Here is an 18705-nt window from a genome sequence, read left to right as displayed (position 1 = left end):
AGCAGATGCCTCACTGGACACACAGGGGTTCTTGTTGCTTCTGGAAGGGGGCATGTATGTGAAACTCGGTGGTGGCTCCTTAAGGTGGTCCAGGAGAGGGTGTGGGATGGAGATGCGCCCTCACCTGGCACCAAGCCCCCTGCCCGACAGTGGGGGCCCTTGGCTGCCGGAGCCAGGATGCAGCCCCATGGCCCTGGCCAGCCTCTTGGGACTTCTCAGGAGTCTTCGATCCCGGGGTCCTCACTGCAGGCTGGACGGGAGCTCTGGACACAGACCTGGGCTGAGGCCCTGCCTGGAAGCTGCATGACCTCTGCCAGTGACCCTGGGGTCACTCTCTGGAGAGTGTGAGGGACCACGGCTAAAACAAGGCCATCATGGGAGGAACTTCCCTGGCCTGGCCCATGGCAGGGCTCAGGGAAAGGTTTGACTCCAGGCATGCGAGCTGCCCTGGAACCCACCTTCTTTCTACAGGGGTGACCACTGCTCTGGGGACCCTCCCCGCCCTGGCCCTGCACCCCTGGCCTCTGCTCAGCCGGGCACCTGGCATCACCCCCCCAACCGCGTCCCTCTCCACCGGGTCACCCGTCCGTCATCCCTTAGGGCCATGCTGCTGCCTTGGGGCCTCTGCACCTGCTCATCCTCTGCCTGGATCCCCCACCCCCGTCCTCCCAAGCTCCGCCCAAGGTCACCTCTTCCAGGAAGTCTTCCTTCGTCTCAGGCTAACTTATCTGGTTACTGTCTGCACCTGCTCTCGACTGTGTGTTCTGCCAGAGCCGAGGCCAGCTGTTCTTGCTCACTGTTGTGTCCTCAGCAGACAGCTGTGCCCAGCACCCGGGGACGCTTGACCATTAACAACCTTTGGTAATCGATCAGGGTAACTTTTTCTTCACCTGAAAAGGGTACCTTGTACCCCTTAGCAGTCATCCCAACCCCCTCTGACCCCCAGCTCTTGGCAGCCACTAATCTACTTTCTGTCTCCCTGGATTTGCCTATTCTGGGCATTTTGCAAGTGGAATCACACGTTGTGCGGTCTTTTGTGTCTGGCTTCTCTCCCTGATCATGATGTCCTCAAGGTTCATCCACATTGTCGTGTGTAGCTGAGTAATAGCCCACATCTAGATGGACCCCTTTTGTTGATCACAGCTGGTGCGCATTTGGTCGATTCCCGGTTTTGGCTCCTTTTTTTTTTTTTTTTTTTTTTGCGGTACACGGGCCTCTCACTGCTGTGGCCTCTCCCGTTGTGGAGCACAGGCTCCGGACGCGCAGGCTCAGCGGCCATGGCTCACGGGCCCAGCCGCTCCGCGGCATGTGGGATCTTCCCGGACCGGGGCGCGAACCCATGTCCCCTGCATCGGCAGGAGGACTCTCAACCACTGCGCCACCAGGGAAGCCCTTGGCTCCTTTTTAGTATTGAACAGCACAAGGAACGTGCTGAGGGTCTGCGTGGACGCATGTGTCCAAGGACTTGCATCCTGTTTTCAACTGTGACTGTCCTGGGAGTCCACAGACCCTCCCTCAGCCTTAAGTTGCTCCCGGTTTCGAGGGGGACAAGGCGTTCCCAGCCCGAATGGAGTGAATACTAACTTTTCAGCCAGAGGAGCCGCGCCCACCAGGACGGGGCCTGCTATCGCTGCTGCCAGGGCCACGGCCTAGGGGCTCAGTGGTTCTCTGCTGGAGTGGCTGGCATCCACATATGCCTGGCAGCTCAAGTCCCCAGCGAAACCCATGCCACACTCTTAAATATTTTAGCAAATAAAAAATTTTTAAACTGTGCGGCCAGATGTCCAAGTTGACAAAGTGCTTAAGGCGTCTGACTGATAAAAAGCCAGAGCCCCTGGTAAGTGGGATTTAAAACAAGCCCCGAGGCAAATGTGTGATACTAGAAACATCCCGGCCCTCGGCGCCGGGCTCGGGCACAGGGGTTTGAAGGCGAGCGTCCATCTGTCACACCATGCGTCCTGACACTCAACAAAAGCTGCATGGATCTCAGAGCGGCCGCCACTCTGCTCTGCAGCAGGCCCAGGCGGGACTCCTGTCACAAAGGAAGGGCTGTCAATATTCATGGTGGGGCTGCTGTGGGGCAGGTGCCTCTCGTGGTGGCGGCTCCTTTTGCTTTGGCTGCAAAGAGTCCTCCAGAGTCTGCAGAAGCATCCGAGAGACAGAGGGACCCACGGAGGCCACTGTCCTCGCCTGGGCAGAGGGAGAGGTCAGCCCAGGGCTCCCGTGAAGGCAGACCTCTCCCCAGACTGAGAGGTAGAGAAGGAGAAAGGGGGCCCTGGGGGATGGGAGGCCCTGGGGGGGGAGGGGTATATGCTGAGAACTACCCGAATCAGCAGAAAGCCTGAACTCGATTGTTTTTAAATCCCGGGGTTGAGTTCCAACACTGCTCTCCAGATGTTGTGCGCGTACCTCAGGAAGAACTGACCACAGGGTCTGGGATGGTTGGGACAGTTGGCCTCGCCCATGGGGGGAGGGGGTACACGAGCCGGGTCTTCCAGGTGCGCCGGTCCTGGTCTCGTTTGCACCCCGGAGTTGCTGGTTCTGACCATGCTGGTGACAGTGGTGTTGGTCCTCGGTGTCCCCATCACCTTGAGCTCAGGAGGGACCCCTGCAGAGCCCAGGGGGAGGGGCACTGGTTCAGGCCACTGCATCCTGGGTCCCAGCATCTGAGAAGCACTGCACCCCCGTGGCCTCCCCGTGGCTGCACGGACCCCAGCTAGCCCTGGTGTCTGGTGACCTAGTGAGGGTCCGAATGAATCCCGGGAGCTGATCCACGTGGGGAAGAAAAAGGGTCATGTCTTGGAGAACAGCGTTATCACTGGGAAAGTCACGCACAGGTTGGTTTCCGGGACCCTGATCGACCCTTCACGTGATGCCAGGGGACCCAGGCGGGCCATTAGTAAGAAGGCGGAGCCCCCTGGGTGTTTGCTTGTCCCGCAGGCGGCAGGGCTGGGGTGCACCTCCCGGCCCGGCAGAGTCTTAACCCCCATTTCACAACCCAGGATGCTGAGGCTCTCGGCAGCCAGCAGCTGGTCCAGGCCTTGGGCCCTACCTGGTCAGGCACGCCTCATCTGCTGTTCACAGCCTCCCCCTTTCCAGCCAGATCAGAGCGTCTGCAGTGGGACAGGGACTGTGGGCTGTTCCAGTCCCAGGACCCCTTCCATGTCCCAGCAGAGCACCCCCTCCAGAATGTTCTAGCACAGCCTGCATTTCAGAACAATGGAGACTTAACGAAAATACCACAGAGGAAGTTTTATTATTGTGGTTTTTATCACCGACCCAGAATGGCCACTCCTGTGATACAAAGTCATTACGGCAGTTAAACCCATTCCGGTAACAAATGCGGCATTTATTGCTGCCCATAAAGGTTGATACCAGGGGGTTGATGGAGCCAGCGTATCGGACGCTGTGCCTCCTGAGTGCTCGGGCTGGGCGTCGGGGGCCGGGGAACTCACTGGAGGTGGCTGGGGACCCTGTTCTGGTCCAGGGTGACAGGTCACATCTGCTTATCAAATGCCTCCTACTTCCGAGCACGACCCAGGCACTGAAGGTGGGGCCCAGGGGACAGATGTGGCCCAGGGGACAGTCAGCAGAGATCCCCAGAGAGACAATAACAGTCTGCCCTCGGAAAGGGTTGACGAGGAGGTTCCTCACGTGTGACCCCGGTTGAGACAGTTACATCCGACTATAGAACCTGGACACTTTGACTTTGACGTATGCTTACGTCAAAGAAATGAACGTCTAAAGGTTGAATTCAGACCTTGTGATTATGTGAGGGAACATTGTTACATGTAGGATGGGGTATCTATGGGGGATTTTCATTCAATCCCTTCAAGGGTACTATGCTAACGTTGTAGCCTTAAAATACATCTCTGAACTCTTTGACAATCCTCGCCTCAGGAAAAGGTTTAATTCCCTCTTCTTGAGTGTGGCCTGGACCTAATGATGTGCTTCTAATGAATAAAAAGTGGTGGGAGGGTTGGCCTATGATTTCTAAGACGAGGTTATCCATCACTGTTGGCCCCGGGGACCAGCTGCCCTGTCGTGAGGACACTGGGGCAGCCCTGTGGATAGTCCACGGGGCCAGAAACTGGGGCTTCCAGCCCAGGGCTGCATGATCGAGCCAACCTGGAAGGGGACCGTCCAGCCCCAGTCCAGCCTCCAGATGACCAGAGCCTCCACTGACACCTGGACTGCATCTCACCGGAGACCTTGAGTGAGCTGCTCCTGAATGCTGAGCCTCAGAAACTGAGAGATAACGAATGAGTGTTATTGTTTCAGGCTGTGAAGTTTGGGGCTTATTTGTAATGCAGCAACAGCTACCTGATACACCCAGTAAGGATGCAGTCGGGTCTCCAGGTGGGAAGAAAATGTTAAGGTTGCTGTGGAGTGACCAGCACTTGGGTTGGGGACCCCTTGGCCCCCGGTCTCTGCCCTAGGGCCTCCTCCCCCTCCCCACATCCCCACCGGCTCTGCTCATGGTAAAGTACCTCCCACCATGAGCTGGATCCCATTGGGTGGGTCATGATCTACCCCTCGGGGTCAGAGGCCAAGGTTGGTCCTGCCTCACCAGTGCTTTGGGGGGCTTGGGACCCTGCAGAGTCCCTTCCTGAGGGAAGTCATCCACCTCCCTTGACTGGGCAGTGCTTGTGGAAGGAAGGAAGGAAAGGACTCAGAGGGACCCAGCAGCCGCCGTGACCCGAGACGGCCCTTCACCTGCTCCGTCACCTCCCACCTGTGACACATGAAGAAGGTTTTCCTAGGACGGCTGATGCCTTGGGGTTGCTGGAGCGTCCAGCAGGCGCGCCCATCACATGACTGTCAGGGCCTGAGTCCACGTGACCCTCCCACAACTCCACGACGTGGCTCCTGGTGGTCCAGAGGCCATGGGTCCATCTAAGTGGCTCTGCACTGTTTCTGGGGACCTGCGGGCTGACCTGCAGACAGGACGGGGGTGCTGTGTGCACCCAGGGGGTGGTGTGCACGTGGTCGGCCAGGGGCCTGGAGCAGCCGCCACTGACTCTTCCCTGCCCTCCTGTTCCTCTGGGAGAATAAAGCCATAGAGGAGCCTGGCCGAGCCACGGAGGAGTTGGCTATGCCACGAGGGGCGGTGGGCGCCCTTGTACCTTCCAGGGTGGGCTCTGCAGTGGCTTCCGTGGTTACCATAGCGGAGCACACAGACTGGCGTTTGAACAACAGAAAAGCAGTTTCTCCCGGTCTGGGGGCCAGAGGTCCAAGGTCAGAGTGCAGGCATGGCCGTGCTCTCTCCAGAGGCTCCAGGGAGGGTCATCCTTGCTGGGGCCCACTCTGGCCGTGGCCGTCCATCTGTGGCTCGAGTCCCCAAACTCCCTCTGCCTTCTCTTATATGGACACACGTAACGGCACGTAGGGCCCACCCGGATAATCCAGGTAGCTGCCTCTTCTCAAGGTCCTTAATCATACACTTTGCCATATCGACCAAGATTTCAGAAATGGAGACCTGACTGAAATTAAAAGGAGTTTATTTGGGGTTTGTAAGGACTGCAGCCTGGGAGACACAGATTCAAGAAGCACCTGAATTGTGTTCTGTCAGAGTACAGAATGGGAGGGATCTTATAAAGGCAAAACCTGCAAGGGGGCTTACCTGGTGGCGCAGTGGTTGAGAGTCCGCCTGCCGATGCAGGAGACACGGGTTCGTGCCCCGGTCCGGGAAGATGGAGTGGCTGGGCCCGTGAGCCATGGCCGCTGAACCTGCGCGTCCAGAGCCTGTGCTCCGCAACGGGAGAGACCACAACAGTGGGAGGCCCGCGTACCGCAAAATAAACAAAACAAAACAAAACAAAACAAAACCCTGCAAGGTTACAGTTAGTTAAGTGAGTTGTTGATCAGGAATTATGATTGGATGGCTTCCCTGGTGGCACAGTGGTTAAGAATCTGCCTGCCAATGCAGGGGACGTGGGTCTGAGCCCTGGTCCGGGAAGATCCCACACGCCATGGAGCAACTAAGCCCGTGCGCCACAAGTACTGAGCCTGCATGCCACAACTACTGAAGCCCGTGTTCCTAGAGCCCGTGTTCCGCAGCAAGAGAAGCCACCGCAATGAGAAGCCCACGCACCACAATGAACAGTAGCTCCCGCTCACCACCACTAGAGAAAGCTCGCGCACAGCAACGAAGACCCAATGCACCCAAAAATAAATAAATAAATAAATAATTTTAAAAAAAGAATTATAATTGGAGCTGGCGAGAAGTGAGGCTGCCTGTGAAGTGAGGCTGCTGGCTGGGGTACGAAATGGCTGCATAGTCACCAGGGGAGACCTTGAGGCCACAAGGTTTCAGCAGGCAGGTGGTGTCCTCGGACCTGTTACAGTTCAGAGAAAGTTCAAGTTCTCGGTGGGGCAGGGCCGCATCTTGACACCAGATCCTCAATGGCCGCTTGACTCGACTTTTGTTCGCCTGAACTGTGGTCACTCCTTTATAATTTCAATTTGTCATCAGCCATATAAGGTAGTACCTGCAAGGTCCAGGGATTAGGATGTGGACATATTTGGGGGCCACCACTCAGCCCATGACTGCTGCTTTCTGGTTTTAATTAAAGACATTCCCGGTGGTGGGAAGAGGGCTCAGAGTATGGAAGTACCCACCGGGAGCCACTTCCCCTTTGACCTGCCTGCTGGGCCCTGAGCCCCCTCCTTAGGAGCCCCTCAGGGCAGGGTCTCGTCCTTCCAGCGAGACTTTACATCTGTGTAAATACCCCCCCTTGAAGCCTGTTGTAAACAGTGCTTCTTGTTGCTTTTTCACGTGGTCAGTCGTGGAAACAGCCCATATCCGTGAGTGTGATCACCCTGGTTCTGGCCCATGGGTGCGGCCAAGTGGCTTCCTGGCCCTGTCGCTGGCAGGAGGTCTTGGAGATGTCTTTCTCCAGGGCCCCGACTGTGCCGAGGGACGCGTTCCCACAGCAGGACTGCTGGCCCAAGGCCTGCGCCTTTTCCACAAGGCCAGGTTGCCTTTCCACAGAGAGGGCAACACAGCTAAGCCAGACCTGTCACCATGTTCCCAAATGAGCAAAGTGTCCAAAGGAAGTACATGTGTGTGCAGGCGTGTGCACGCATGTGAGCATGTGTGTGGATGTGTGCAAAAGTGTGCATATTTCCATGTGCGTGCAGATGTGAGCACATATCTGAATACGTGGTACACACATGCATGTGGAGGTGTGTGTGCATGTGTGTGCATGTGCGTGCCCGTGTGGGGGGTGTCTCTTGGGTCCCGGAATGAAAGGGGCCATGTGGGATGAGGAGGAGGGTGGTGGGAAGGGGGCGTCCTGGTCGGGCTGGGTGTGCAGCCTGGGTGGACTCTGCGACCCTCCTCCCCCAGCAGGACCGGCTTCGCGGGCTGTGGTCTGAACAGCGTGCCTAGAGCCCGGCACTCAGAAGGCTGTTGCCATCCTGTAATTCTGAATCATTTTGGGACTAGGATCCCACATTTTCCTTTTACACTGGGACTGCTATTCTGTAGCTCATCTGGCCCCCAGGAAACCCACTGAGTCCTTGGAGGCAGGGCTGCCAGGGTGGGGTCTGCAGCCACGTGAGTGGCCCTGGTCAGTGGGCTTCAGGGAGGCTCAGGGCTAAGTGTGGAGGGGCCGAGGACAGTGGCCAGAGCAGCAAATACCAATACAGGACACCCACTGAAATCTGAACGTCAGATAATCAAGAAACACGTTTTCAGTGTATGACCCATGCAATTATTTCAGGCAGAGTCTTACTCAAAATGACTCCTGTGTTTACCTGGCAACCCAGCTGGCGTGTCCGGCCAGGTGGATCTGTCAGTGGGCACCAACCAGCCCTGGCTCCCAGGCGGGTTTGCTTCCGTGTGGAGTAGGCAGGCGGGGTCGGGAGCAGAGGCATCTGGGGAGAGCGGCGTGGACCGCACCACCCCCAGAATTTTGGCTGCATTTAATATGCATAATGGGGAGGAAGCAGGTCAGGGTTTGAGATTAGCACCCATCACGGAACGAGGGCAGCAGCCGTCCATCTGGACGCGCTCCTGTGGGTCCAGTCTGCGGCTCAGCCCACAGGCCTCGCCCACTGGCGTCTGCTGGTCTTCATCTAATGAGTGATTTGGGATTAAAGTGGGAGCCAACAACAGGGCCCCGATCTATATTAAATCTCCGCAAAATGAAAATTGCAAAGATTTACTTAGGGTCGTTACATGAGGAAATTTAATCACAGCCTCATCCATAACGTCCCCTCGCCACCGGACAGATAACTGAGCTGCCACACGGAGGATTAGGAACGCCTCCTGTTTGTGAAGACAGCTCCCCGCTGACGTCTGTGCCCTGGGCACCCGCAGGTCCCACCGGGACAAGGCAGGCAGCATATTGGGGGCACTCAGGTCACACGTGGCCTCAGCCCATGTAAATGGCATCAGCATTTACCCTGACGACAGCCCATTACAGGCACTTTGCTTCTTAGAGCCTTCTCCATATTTTTCTCTATCAAAAAAGCACAACAGGAGAAAAAAGCGGACACCAGATTTGAGCAGAAAACCCTCAGGCATGGTCCCGTTTTTGCGGAGACAGTGGCTGCGAGGCGTGGCCCCTTGGGCCCTGGTTTATGTCCCAGCTACGATCTGATCGCATCTCCCCGGCCGAGGCCCTTTGCACGTGTGTCAGCATTTCCCGTTTCCTTACGAGAGTCCGTGGTTTCTGGCTTCTGTTCCGTGGTTCCCAGAAAGGGGCTGGGCGTCTCCAGGTTAACGCTAACTGACAAGCAGCTTTAGTGGCAGCCCGGGGCGCTGAGCTCACGGAAAGGCGATATCACGGGGCACCTGCCTCCTGGCCCTCCCGGGGCCCCTCCGTGACCACTGCTGTCATCCTCATTCAATCAGTGCTTAGGGCGCCCACCGCAGGCCCGCGCTGTTCCGGCCCCTCACGAGGACGCGCGTGGCCGTCGGGCCAGCTCAGGGGCTCGGCCGCGGTCACCCTCCCTCGCCTTTCCCGAGCCTGGACCACATCAGCGACTCCTTCCCAAACCCTCACCACCCCTCACCCTGTCGGGGAAACCACGCCCAGGTGTTCCTTGAGAGGACGTGTTTTTGGAAAGAGGAAGAAATTCAGGAGACAGACGGGCAGTCGGCATCGACGGGGCTGTGGATTCTGGGCCTCGTTCTGGGGCTGCCCTGGACGGCCAGCAGGAGCCATCTTTGGAAACCTTCCCATAAAGAGCAAGGTGGGGCCGCTCACTTCCTCCCCCAAAGCCTCTGAGATCACAACGGCTCACACAGGGCTGCTTCTGCAGGAATCAAGCTGGCCCATGACTTTCAAAGACTGGCACCCACGGTGGGTGCAGTAGGATCATGGTGACAGCAATGCACGGCCCATGGGGGCAGGTGAGGGGCTAAGGGTTAGGAGACCCCTCATCAAGCTCCCCCAAGTCTCCTGTGCCACTGAGATCACCGCCCCACTTCACAGATGGTAACCTCGGCCAGGCTCGGACATACTAGGCTGAGTGAAGAGGCCAGACCCCCAAATTTCACACTCTAAGAGTCCATTTAGAAGACATTCCCGAAAAAGCAACACTATAGGGCCAGAAAGCAGACCAGCAGTTTTCGAGTCCGGAGAGCACAGGTCTTTCTGGGATGAGGGCAAGATTGTATACCCTGCCCAGGGGTGGCTCACGGCCGCATGCGTTTACCAAGATTCAAGGAACTACATCTAAGGGGGGTGTGCGTTTTACTGGGTGTCAATTACACGTCTATAAGCCTGACTTGAAAAAATCCAATTGTAGGTGATAACAAAGTCCTAAAAATAGATGGTGGGGATGGTTGCGTGACCTTGTGAAAGTACTTAATGCCGCCGAATGTACACTTAAAACAGTTAAACGGTAAGTTTTACGTTAAGTATGTTTCACCACAGTGAACGGAGGAGATAGCAGCTATGTGAAGAATGAACGCATGGCCCCTCTGGAGTGGCTGCCCCGCATCTCCTCCACTGCAGGCTCTGCTGGTGGCCCGAGGCGCGTCGTGGCCTTCAGCAAAGGGCCACCCCGAGTTGGTGGTCGCAGACGTGGGGCCGTTACCTCACCTGGCCCGGAGCAGAGCGGGCGTTGATGAAGCACCGAGGGGTTTGGGGGCCGAAGCCGCATGTCAGGACCCCCCCTCAGTCCTCCTGACAGCTCAGAGCCCGCGGCTACCTCACCAGGGTCCCTGGACGGGGAGGGAACGGATCCGGGGCTCCGCGGTCCCGGCCCAGGACACGGGGCAGAATGCCTGCCGGAGCCGCCTGCGGGGTCCCCTGACCTTGTTTGTTCACTTGTCATTACTCTGGAAACACTGTTCGCTCCCCTACAGGGAGGGCGGCAAGGAACAGTTGGACGCAGAGCACCTCCTTCCAAGCGACGTCCTGAGCGGTTCTGTGGGCTGTAACGAGGCCGCTTAACGAAGGCAGCATCCTGGAAAGTTCACCCGTGACCCTCGTCTGTTGGCACAGCCACTTCCCGACACGGTAGTAATTCACCATCACCTCCTGCAGTGCAGAGGGAGTGCGCCACGAGAACGAACGGGTTTAGGGGATGCACGGCCCCTCAAAATCACTGTTTAACCAGCCTTATTAAGTGGAAGATAAGGGCGGAATCGCCCGACAACATACTCGTTAGGAGGCGCTGATCCCCACCCGCCCCTGTTCCTACAGCTCAGTTAGCAGCTGCAGCCTCCGGCTTCCCCTGACGCCCAGAGACCTCTGTTCTGCAGGGAGGGCTCCCCTCTACCTCTGTTGAAATCAGGATGGGGCTGTGGGTTAGGTGGGGAGGGTCCGGCGCTGGGGCTGGCCAGGCTGGGTGACCAGGGAAGTGACCGCAACTCAGGGAACGCCACTCTCACCCGCCGTATAGCTCTCCATGACCCCTCTCTGCAGTCACTCCTGACTGTGGCCACACGGCCATCCAGGCTCCCTCACTGTGAGGACATTCCCTGAGACCACGTGGAAACCTCCTCTCTTGGGTCCTGTCTGCTGCCCGCGAAGGGGCATCTCACCCACCTTCCAGGACAGCCGAGCAGCAATGAGCTCCTCTTCCGGCCCCCATGGGCACGAGTTGGCCTCGGCAGGGGATGAAACAGTTTACAGCGTGACTTGCATGTATATTCAGGCACGGACACACACGTGCTCACCCACGCGCACACCCGCATGTGAGTTCGGGTGATGCTTGGGCAGAGAGAATGGTTGCCCCAGCCTGTGTCCACCTGGCTCCAGGCCGCGCTGAAGGCTGAAGGCGGCTGGTCAGCTGTTCTCCTGGATCAGGCATCCCTTCCCAAAGCACATGCAACCAGCACTGCACTGGGGGCAGTGACCAGGGTCATGAGACCCCAAATCTGTGATATTTGAGGGCTGCAAGGACACCGGCAGTTGTGCTGGTCAGGGATGTGCTGGAAGGAGGAAGGGTCTTAACACCCAGAGGCTTGAGACACGGCCCCTCCCACCCACAATCTGGGCGCCACAGGCCAGAGAGTGACTCACAGACAGTGGGGTTTCCGCGTCCCTATTACTAAACCGTGTAGATGTGTCCACTCCTGAGCGACCAGCTTGTGGTCAGTGGACGGCGTCCAGGCTGCTCTGTACAAACCGTCCCAGGACTTGGAGTGACTTTGGCAGAGGGGACCTGGCTCCTGCCTGCTCGGTGGCCATGCGGGGCTGGGTCACACGAGCCGCTCTCCGGACCCCCAGGCAGGTGCGGGCTGAGCCCGACCCTGACTCGTGTCGCCAGGTGTCCGCTGGCTCTGGTTATACGCACGAGGTGCAGAGACCGGCCGCTTGTTCCCAGGGATCTTGTAACCTGGGTGCCACCTGCAGTCAAATGCAGGGACACACTGGGAGGGCCAGGACACAGCTCCGGCACCGCAGGCCAGCGGGCTGCAGGGTGACGAAGGCGACAACAACGCATCCTGGCAGATGCCTTGTGGATATCAGAGAGCCTTGCGGGTCCTGCATGTGTCTCGGGATTTGAAGCCAGGTTCCCAGGCTGGCCTGGCCTCATTAGGGCACCGAGAGCCGTCCTCGGGAACTGGGGGGACTGGGCTCCCGTCAGGCCGAATCAGGGCCCCCAGGAGAGTAACTGACTGTGGGCTCATTGCTTTAGACAAAACGGGGCTTGGAGGCGGAACCAGGCCGCTGGGAAGGCTGGGCCACTTCCAGCGCACTGGCGAGCTGCTCCGCGAAGGCCCTGAGCTAGGACCACGCTCCCGTCCCTGGTGGCAGCACCGTGCGTGCAGGCCGGCTGGCACCGGGTGGGGCTGCCACCCCAGGAGGCCTTGCGTGTCGTGGGGGACAGAGGCCCACGTGTGGCTCTGCACTGCGTTCTGAGGGCTGTGCCTCGAGGACACACAGGCTGAGGCCCTGGGGCCACGAAGCAGCTTCCCTTTGTATCCCCACCAGGCACCAGCTGGTCAGTTCCACAGAGCCGACCACAGAGCAGAAAGGGTTTATTCAGAGACCCCCTCGCACACGTGCATCTTACAAGCCTCATGTTAACCTCCAGAATAATCCTGGCCGTCTTCCCACTCAGAGAGCCACACTTGAAAATTAGCTTTTATACCGTGATATGAACGCATAGGCCTCGGGCACTTCAGACCGGAAAGAAAACGGCACAAGTCACTTTTTAAAACAGGGAAAACACTGGATCAAAGGTCACTTTGCTAATTATTTCAGCCTTTCTGCATTTATGGTAATGTGGGTTTTGCTCCTTTGGGGTTAAATGTGCAAATGTGTATTAACTTTCTAATTTTATGGAACAGACTTTAGTTGGGGAGTTGAAACATCTAGAGTTACGAGCCCAAAGAGGTAATTGTTGGAGAAATGATTTAATACCTCATAAATCCCTCTATTTCCATCCCTTCAAATGGGATACCAAAAGCGATTAAAGACTAAAAACATATCACAAGCAAATTCACATGATAACATTGCTGTAATCACTCTCTGTTGGATTAACCAGGGCCCAGAGGCCTCAGCTCCGAGGCTGCAGTGGGAGCCCTCGCAGACGCCGAGGGAGAGGCCAGGCCGGCCGCACCGGTCCAAGTGATGGCTGGTGCATTTCCCCCATCATTTCAGGAAAACAGTATCTGTCCTTTCTGAGGCAGAACCTCTTCTCTTAACGTTCCCAACCTGCAAGGAAATAAGACAGGCGTATTTGGCAAAGCAAGTGTCAGATTACTCCTAAGGGGAAACAAGGCTCCCCAAGGATTCTTCTGTGAAGAACTGAAAAGGAAATCCCACCTTTGGGATGAAATCAACAAACTGAAACAGTGGAAGCCACGTGCCTGGTACTTGAGGACCTGTCTATGAACTCATGTGGGCTGGATGGCCTTTGCGTGGTCCATACTCCTGGTCCTTGGGGGCAGAGCCAGGTTTGGGTAGAGTTCTGCCCTCGGAGTCTGGATGCCATTACTGGAAACCAGGGATGCTGTTTTAGGTGCGTGAATTTCCTACCAGGGAAAACAAAGATCTTTGGGCGTAAAGTATCTTGGGCACCATCTGAACCAAAAGCCCCGGGGCCACGCCAGTCATGTTGGTTAATGAATGAAGATGGGGTGCAGGAGCTTGGCGGAGCCAGTTGCCTCCTCTGACCCCAGCCAGGGACCCCTACGGAGCCACTGGGCTTGAGAAGGCTGCCCCAAGCCCCGAGGAGCCAGGCTTCACGGGCTCCTAACCTGAGCATGAAGGAGTCTTGGTCTGAGAGTCACTCAAGCAGCAGCCAGTGTGGCCGACCCCTTCATTTGTGAGGTCAGTAGAGGAAGAGGCTCTGTTGGCTCAAGACAATGCCTTGGCCAGAGTGGGGAGGACCCCACAGTCACTCCGCTGCCTTCCTAGGTGTGGGTGTGGTTGGCTCGTACAAGGCTGATGCACTGGGACCAGCAACTAGTAGACGCACGGCTTCCACTCTTGGTAGAAAACTCACGATGGTTCTTCTTGCTGCCCGCCCCGGCCCCGGCAAGATTGGTGACCCAGGATTGAGAGAGTGACAGGACAAAGCTTTTCCTATTTGTCTAGCACTAGAATGTATTCCCTGAATTTGCGGAGGTTTCCTGCTTATTATTCAAATGCAGTTTGAATGCTTTGCGTTTTTACCACCTATCTGCTCTCTCCACTGGGGCGGCCACAAGCCACACGTGGCCACTGAGCACTTGAAATGGGCTGTTCTGAATTGAGACGGGCTCTGAGCGCAAGACATCGGGTTCTGAAGGTTCGGCAGAAAAAAGAGAGAATGTGAAAGGTCTCCCTGAGAATTTAAGAATATGGATTACATGTTGAAATGGTAATAGTTGGGCTATGTTGGAATAAATAAAAGTCATTAAAACGAATTTCATCTACTTCTCTTTCCTTTTCTTAACGTGGCCACCAGAAATTGTAAGATTCCACACGCGGCCGGCACTCTCCTTGTTGGGGTAACCCCGGTTTAAAGGGCTCTCATTAGTATCTTGCTCCTCTGAGAACAAGCTGTGTCAAATCCAAGCTCCAGGCAAAGCTCTTTCCTACTTAATTCCTCCCCCAGTGCTGGCGAAAGGCGAGCTCTGGGTTAGGTGCTCTGGGTTAGGTGCGGGGTGATGAGTTTTTTCAAGTTCATTCACAGCAATTCGTGCCACCCCTGTAGGAGAGCAAGGCTTTGGGGAAAACACCAGAACCCCCATCAAAAGTTTCCAGAGAGTCTCTGGCAACAGAGACAAGCAGCGCCAATAGGCACCCCTTGTTGGTTATACTTGGGGCAAACAGGCCACGGGGCGGGGGGGTGGGGGCAGTCAGACCTTTCGAGCTGGGAATGTTCTTCCAATGTCTAGGTTGTCTTAGAATGAGGAGTTTGCTGTGCAAACTTGGGAGAGGCCAAACGACATTTATTTTGATATTCCAGGTTGCTTGATTAGCAGCTGCTGTCAAGAAACCCACCAAACTTCACTTTGAAAAACTCCTCCACTCAACCCCAGGGAACAGCACGCTGACATTTTTGGAGAACAGTTGATAAACAGCTTTGTAGCTTTAAGAAAAAAAAGAAAAGTTTAAATTTAATTTAACTTTTACTTAAACGAAGTTATTGGAAGGACTTCTGATTACTTAAATGGCTCTTTTTAAAAATTCTTATTTTTCACCTAGAGGGGGCAGAGAGATTTTTTTCCTTCACAGTTTTCTTATTATTTCATACATTTGCTGAGCGGCTGCCTACAGATAAGTTGTCTGTGTCTTAGAGACTCTTTGGACTCTGTGATTTAGAAGCATGTGGCCCAAACTGACACAGCTCCCTGAACACTGAAATTATGAGTTCAGTCACAAACGAACACCATTTAAATTGATATTAAAATTTAATCATATTATTCAAAAAATTAGTTGAAATCAAATACTTTATTCTGAATATAAATGATGTACTTTAACCAGAATAAGCAACTCTGTTTCAGATGATAAGTAATTTATAAAGTTGATTTAGGGTCACTTTGAAATGACCCTAGAAGTTGGTGACACTTGGGTATGCAGTTATCTAAAAGAAATTTGAAACAGTTTCCAACACTCAGCTTTTTGAATGTGCAAAACTGATAAACTAGTCTGTTATGGGAAAAAAAGACAATAAGAAATAAATATGGAAATTAGCAAAAACCAGTATTAAGCATATGTCTTTATGAATAAGACTTAATCACACACTTCATTTTGCAAATACAAAAGGGTCTTTTGAAATGTATTAATTAAAGTTAACTGCTGTAGACAGGCTGCTTTGCAGGGCCGAGGTCCTCTCTCCCTATTAGCATAGCATTAGCGACAGCCGAAGAAATTGGGTTAATAAAGCCGGATATCGTAGCAGAGCCGCTCCGGCACAAACTGGCGAGGACAGCTCGGTCCCCCAGGGCGGCGGCCGGCTGTGCTCGGGGGCGGGGGGGCGGTGGACCCCGGCTAGTGGCAGAGTTCTGAGTTGAGCATCGACTTTAAAAAACACAGACCCCGTTCTCACACCGACTTTAAAAGAGACCCCATCACGGTTCGCACCGGCCAGGGCGCGGCCCCCACCAGCGTACTCACCGTGGCCCTGTCTCCTCTCCCGGAAATGTGCGGGGTTGGTGGGCTGGGGGCTTGGCCGGTCGCCAGGGCTAGACCAGGCCCTCCCCTGACAGCCCAGGACCCCTCCTCCATGCAGCTGCCTTTAAGCAGAGGGCGCGCCGAGGTCTCCATCCAGCTCCACCCGGGCCGTGCCGGGCTGTGGACGATCCGGCGGGGGCATTGGTGGCTGGGGAGCCCAGGGGCTGTTTAGGGAACGAATTCTGCAGCCGGTGTTAGCGTCCGCTCACCTCTAGGCAAGCAAGAAAACAAACACAACAGACTTGGGAGCTGAAAAGCTCATGGCCGGGGTCTTCTTGCGCCCGCGGCCCGGCTTCTTTGAAAACGACAGCTGCGGAGCCGGGGCGGGGCTCATCCCGCAGCTCCGCTGCTGCGGCGCGGGGGTCCTGGAGCAGGCAGAGGGGGAAGGTGCCGGGCGCGGTGCGTCCTCGGGGACACGCCCACCCGGAGCGCGGCCCGGAGGTCTGGCGAGAGCGGCCGACGGGGGCCAAAGACGCGCTCCCAAGCGAGGTCACGACCCGCCAAGGTGGGCTACGCTCTGTCCCGCGCTCCGCGAACCCCCGGGTGGCTCAGGGAAGGACCACCTGCCCGGGGGTCGCGACCATCCTGGTTTTCTTTTTGAGGCCGAGCGGCGGCGGCCGGACAAGCACGTATGGTCACCCCCGTCCCGTCTCCAGGGTCGAGGGCTGGGGCGTCGGGAGGGGTCCCATTGGGCGCTGCGGGCTCCAGGGCATGGATACCAGCGCCCCGCTGTCCGGTTCAATCCCGCGCCCGGATGGGCTTTGCGCTTCCCGCGGGCCCAAATGTTCAGCACGCAAGGGCTGGAAGCGAGGTCTGGCCGCCTGCTCCCCGTGGGCGGGGTCCGGGGAGGGCAGGGTGACACAGTCATGGGGGCAAGGTAAAATGCAGGACGCGTGCGGAAGGGGCGGCCCGCGGCCCTTACGGCTTCCCGTTACAGTGTTTGCACAGCGCCGAGGGCGTCCCGGAGAAGGCGGCGCACTTGTCTGGGCAGGGCAGCGCGGCGCCGGCGGAGAAGGGGTACACGGCGGCCTGGCCGAAGGGCGTCAAGGGCGCGGCGGCCAGCGGAGCGGCCAAACCCTGGCCCTGGTTGAGGTAGGCCACGAGGCGCCGCATCTCGTCCAGGGCCTGCGCCTGCATGAGGATGTAGTTCTTGGCCAGCAGCAGCGTGGCGATCTTGGAGAGCTTGCGCACCGACGGGCTGTGCGCGTACGGGATGACGGCGCGCAGCCCGTCCAGCGCGTCGTTGAGGTCGTGCATGCGCCGCCGCTCCCGCGCGTTGATGCTCAGCCGCAGCGAGCGCTGCTCCCGGGGCCGCCGCCGCCCGTCCGCCGCGCCCCCGGGTCCGCGCCGGCGCCGCCGCTGCTCGAAGGCGTCGTCCTCGTCGCCGCTCTGCTCGCCGCTGCTCTCGGCCGCCGCGGCCGGAACTCGGGGCGCGGGCGCCGCGGGGAGGTCTCCGCCCGGGCCCGGCGCGCCGTAGCCGCGGGCCGCCTCGGGCCCCCGGGCCGCCCCGTAGGCAAGGCCCACCGCCGCCGCCGCCGCGTAGCCGTGGCTCAGCGCCAGGTACGCGTCCCCCGACAGCGACTTGAGCTCGGCCATGGCCGCGCCTCCGGGGCCCGAGGGCTCGTCGGGCAGGCAGGTGCTCATGCGGCCCGGCCCGCGCCGCCCCGGGGTCCGCGCGCGCGCCGGACGCTGCCGCCGCGTGGGTGCCGCTCACCGGCTGGCGCGTCCGTCCGGCAGTCGGTCGGTCCAGGGGCCTCCCCGCGCCGGGGCCTCTGGGTCCCGCCTCGGCCCCGCCTCCTGGTGGCCTCCGCCCCCTCCCCTCCCCCCTCTCTCTTCTCCGTCCTCTCCCCCGACCCCCTCCTCCCCACCTCTCGCTGCCGCGCGCAGGGCTGGGCTGCGGAGGGCTCTACCTTCCCCTCGCGCCGCTCCTGCTTTAAGGTGCGGAGGCGCCCTCTGGGACTTCGCGGCCGTCCAATCAGAGGGGACTTGGTGACCTCCTCTTCCCGGAGCCCAGCTCCACCGGCGGCGCAGACCGATGGCCAGGGGTAGGTCGCCGACGGGATGGAAGGAGCTGGAGATCTGGTTGGAGACGGCTGTGGAAGCCGTGGGACCCGGGAGAGGTCTTCCTGCTTCCCGGCGTCTCCAGCTTCTGCCTCCTGCCGCCCCCGGGGGTTGCGGGCACCGTGCGCCCCCGTCCCTCGTGGGCGCCTCAGGCCGCCTTGTCCTCGTCTTCGGTACCAATTGCAGGAGCCACACCTCCGGCGTCGTGCAGCAGGGATCGGAGCAGGGAGCGCGCAGCCCACCGGGGACGCCTGATCCGCCGAGGCCGGAGGAGGTGCGGAGCGCACGCCCTCCAGGAGCGGCCTCACAGCTGGGTAACCCGCGGGGCAAAGGGCGCGCTCCGAACGCCCTGAGGCCCGGCTGGGCTGGGCCTTCCCCGCAGCTGGCCCTTTCCTGGGTCTCCAGCCCCCGCCGCGCAGTTTCCGGGGACAAGTGCGTCCTGAAGTTGTTGCCACGCTCCCTGGAGTCTTAGTGATTTGAGGCAGGGATCGGAGATTTAAGGACAAAAACCTCTTGTTTAGGCAAAACCTTGTTTCAATTCTCTGCGATTTCCGGTGAAAGGTTTTTT

General features: G+C 57.8%; 1 protein-coding gene across 1 annotated transcript; it reads right to left on the bottom strand.

The window, feature by feature from the left end:
- Nucleotides 1-16994: 16994 nt before the first annotated feature.
- BHLHE23 (basic helix-loop-helix family member e23) lies at nucleotides 16995-17720 on the bottom strand. Its single transcript, XM_060079346.1, has one exon. It carries the CDS (start codon nucleotides 17718-17720, stop codon nucleotides 16995-16997), a length of 726 nt encoding a protein of 241 aa, XP_059935329.1.
- Nucleotides 17721-18705: the final 985 nt, after the last annotated feature.

This window comes from Mesoplodon densirostris, chromosome 16 (assembly GCF_025265405.1).
Source record: "Mesoplodon densirostris isolate mMesDen1 chromosome 16, mMesDen1 primary haplotype, whole genome shotgun sequence".
NCBI classification, from domain to species: Eukaryota; Metazoa; Chordata; class Mammalia; order Artiodactyla; family Ziphiidae; genus Mesoplodon; species Mesoplodon densirostris.
The sequence above is the reverse complement of the archived record's forward strand: the minus strand, read 5'-3'. Positions and strand labels throughout refer to the sequence as shown.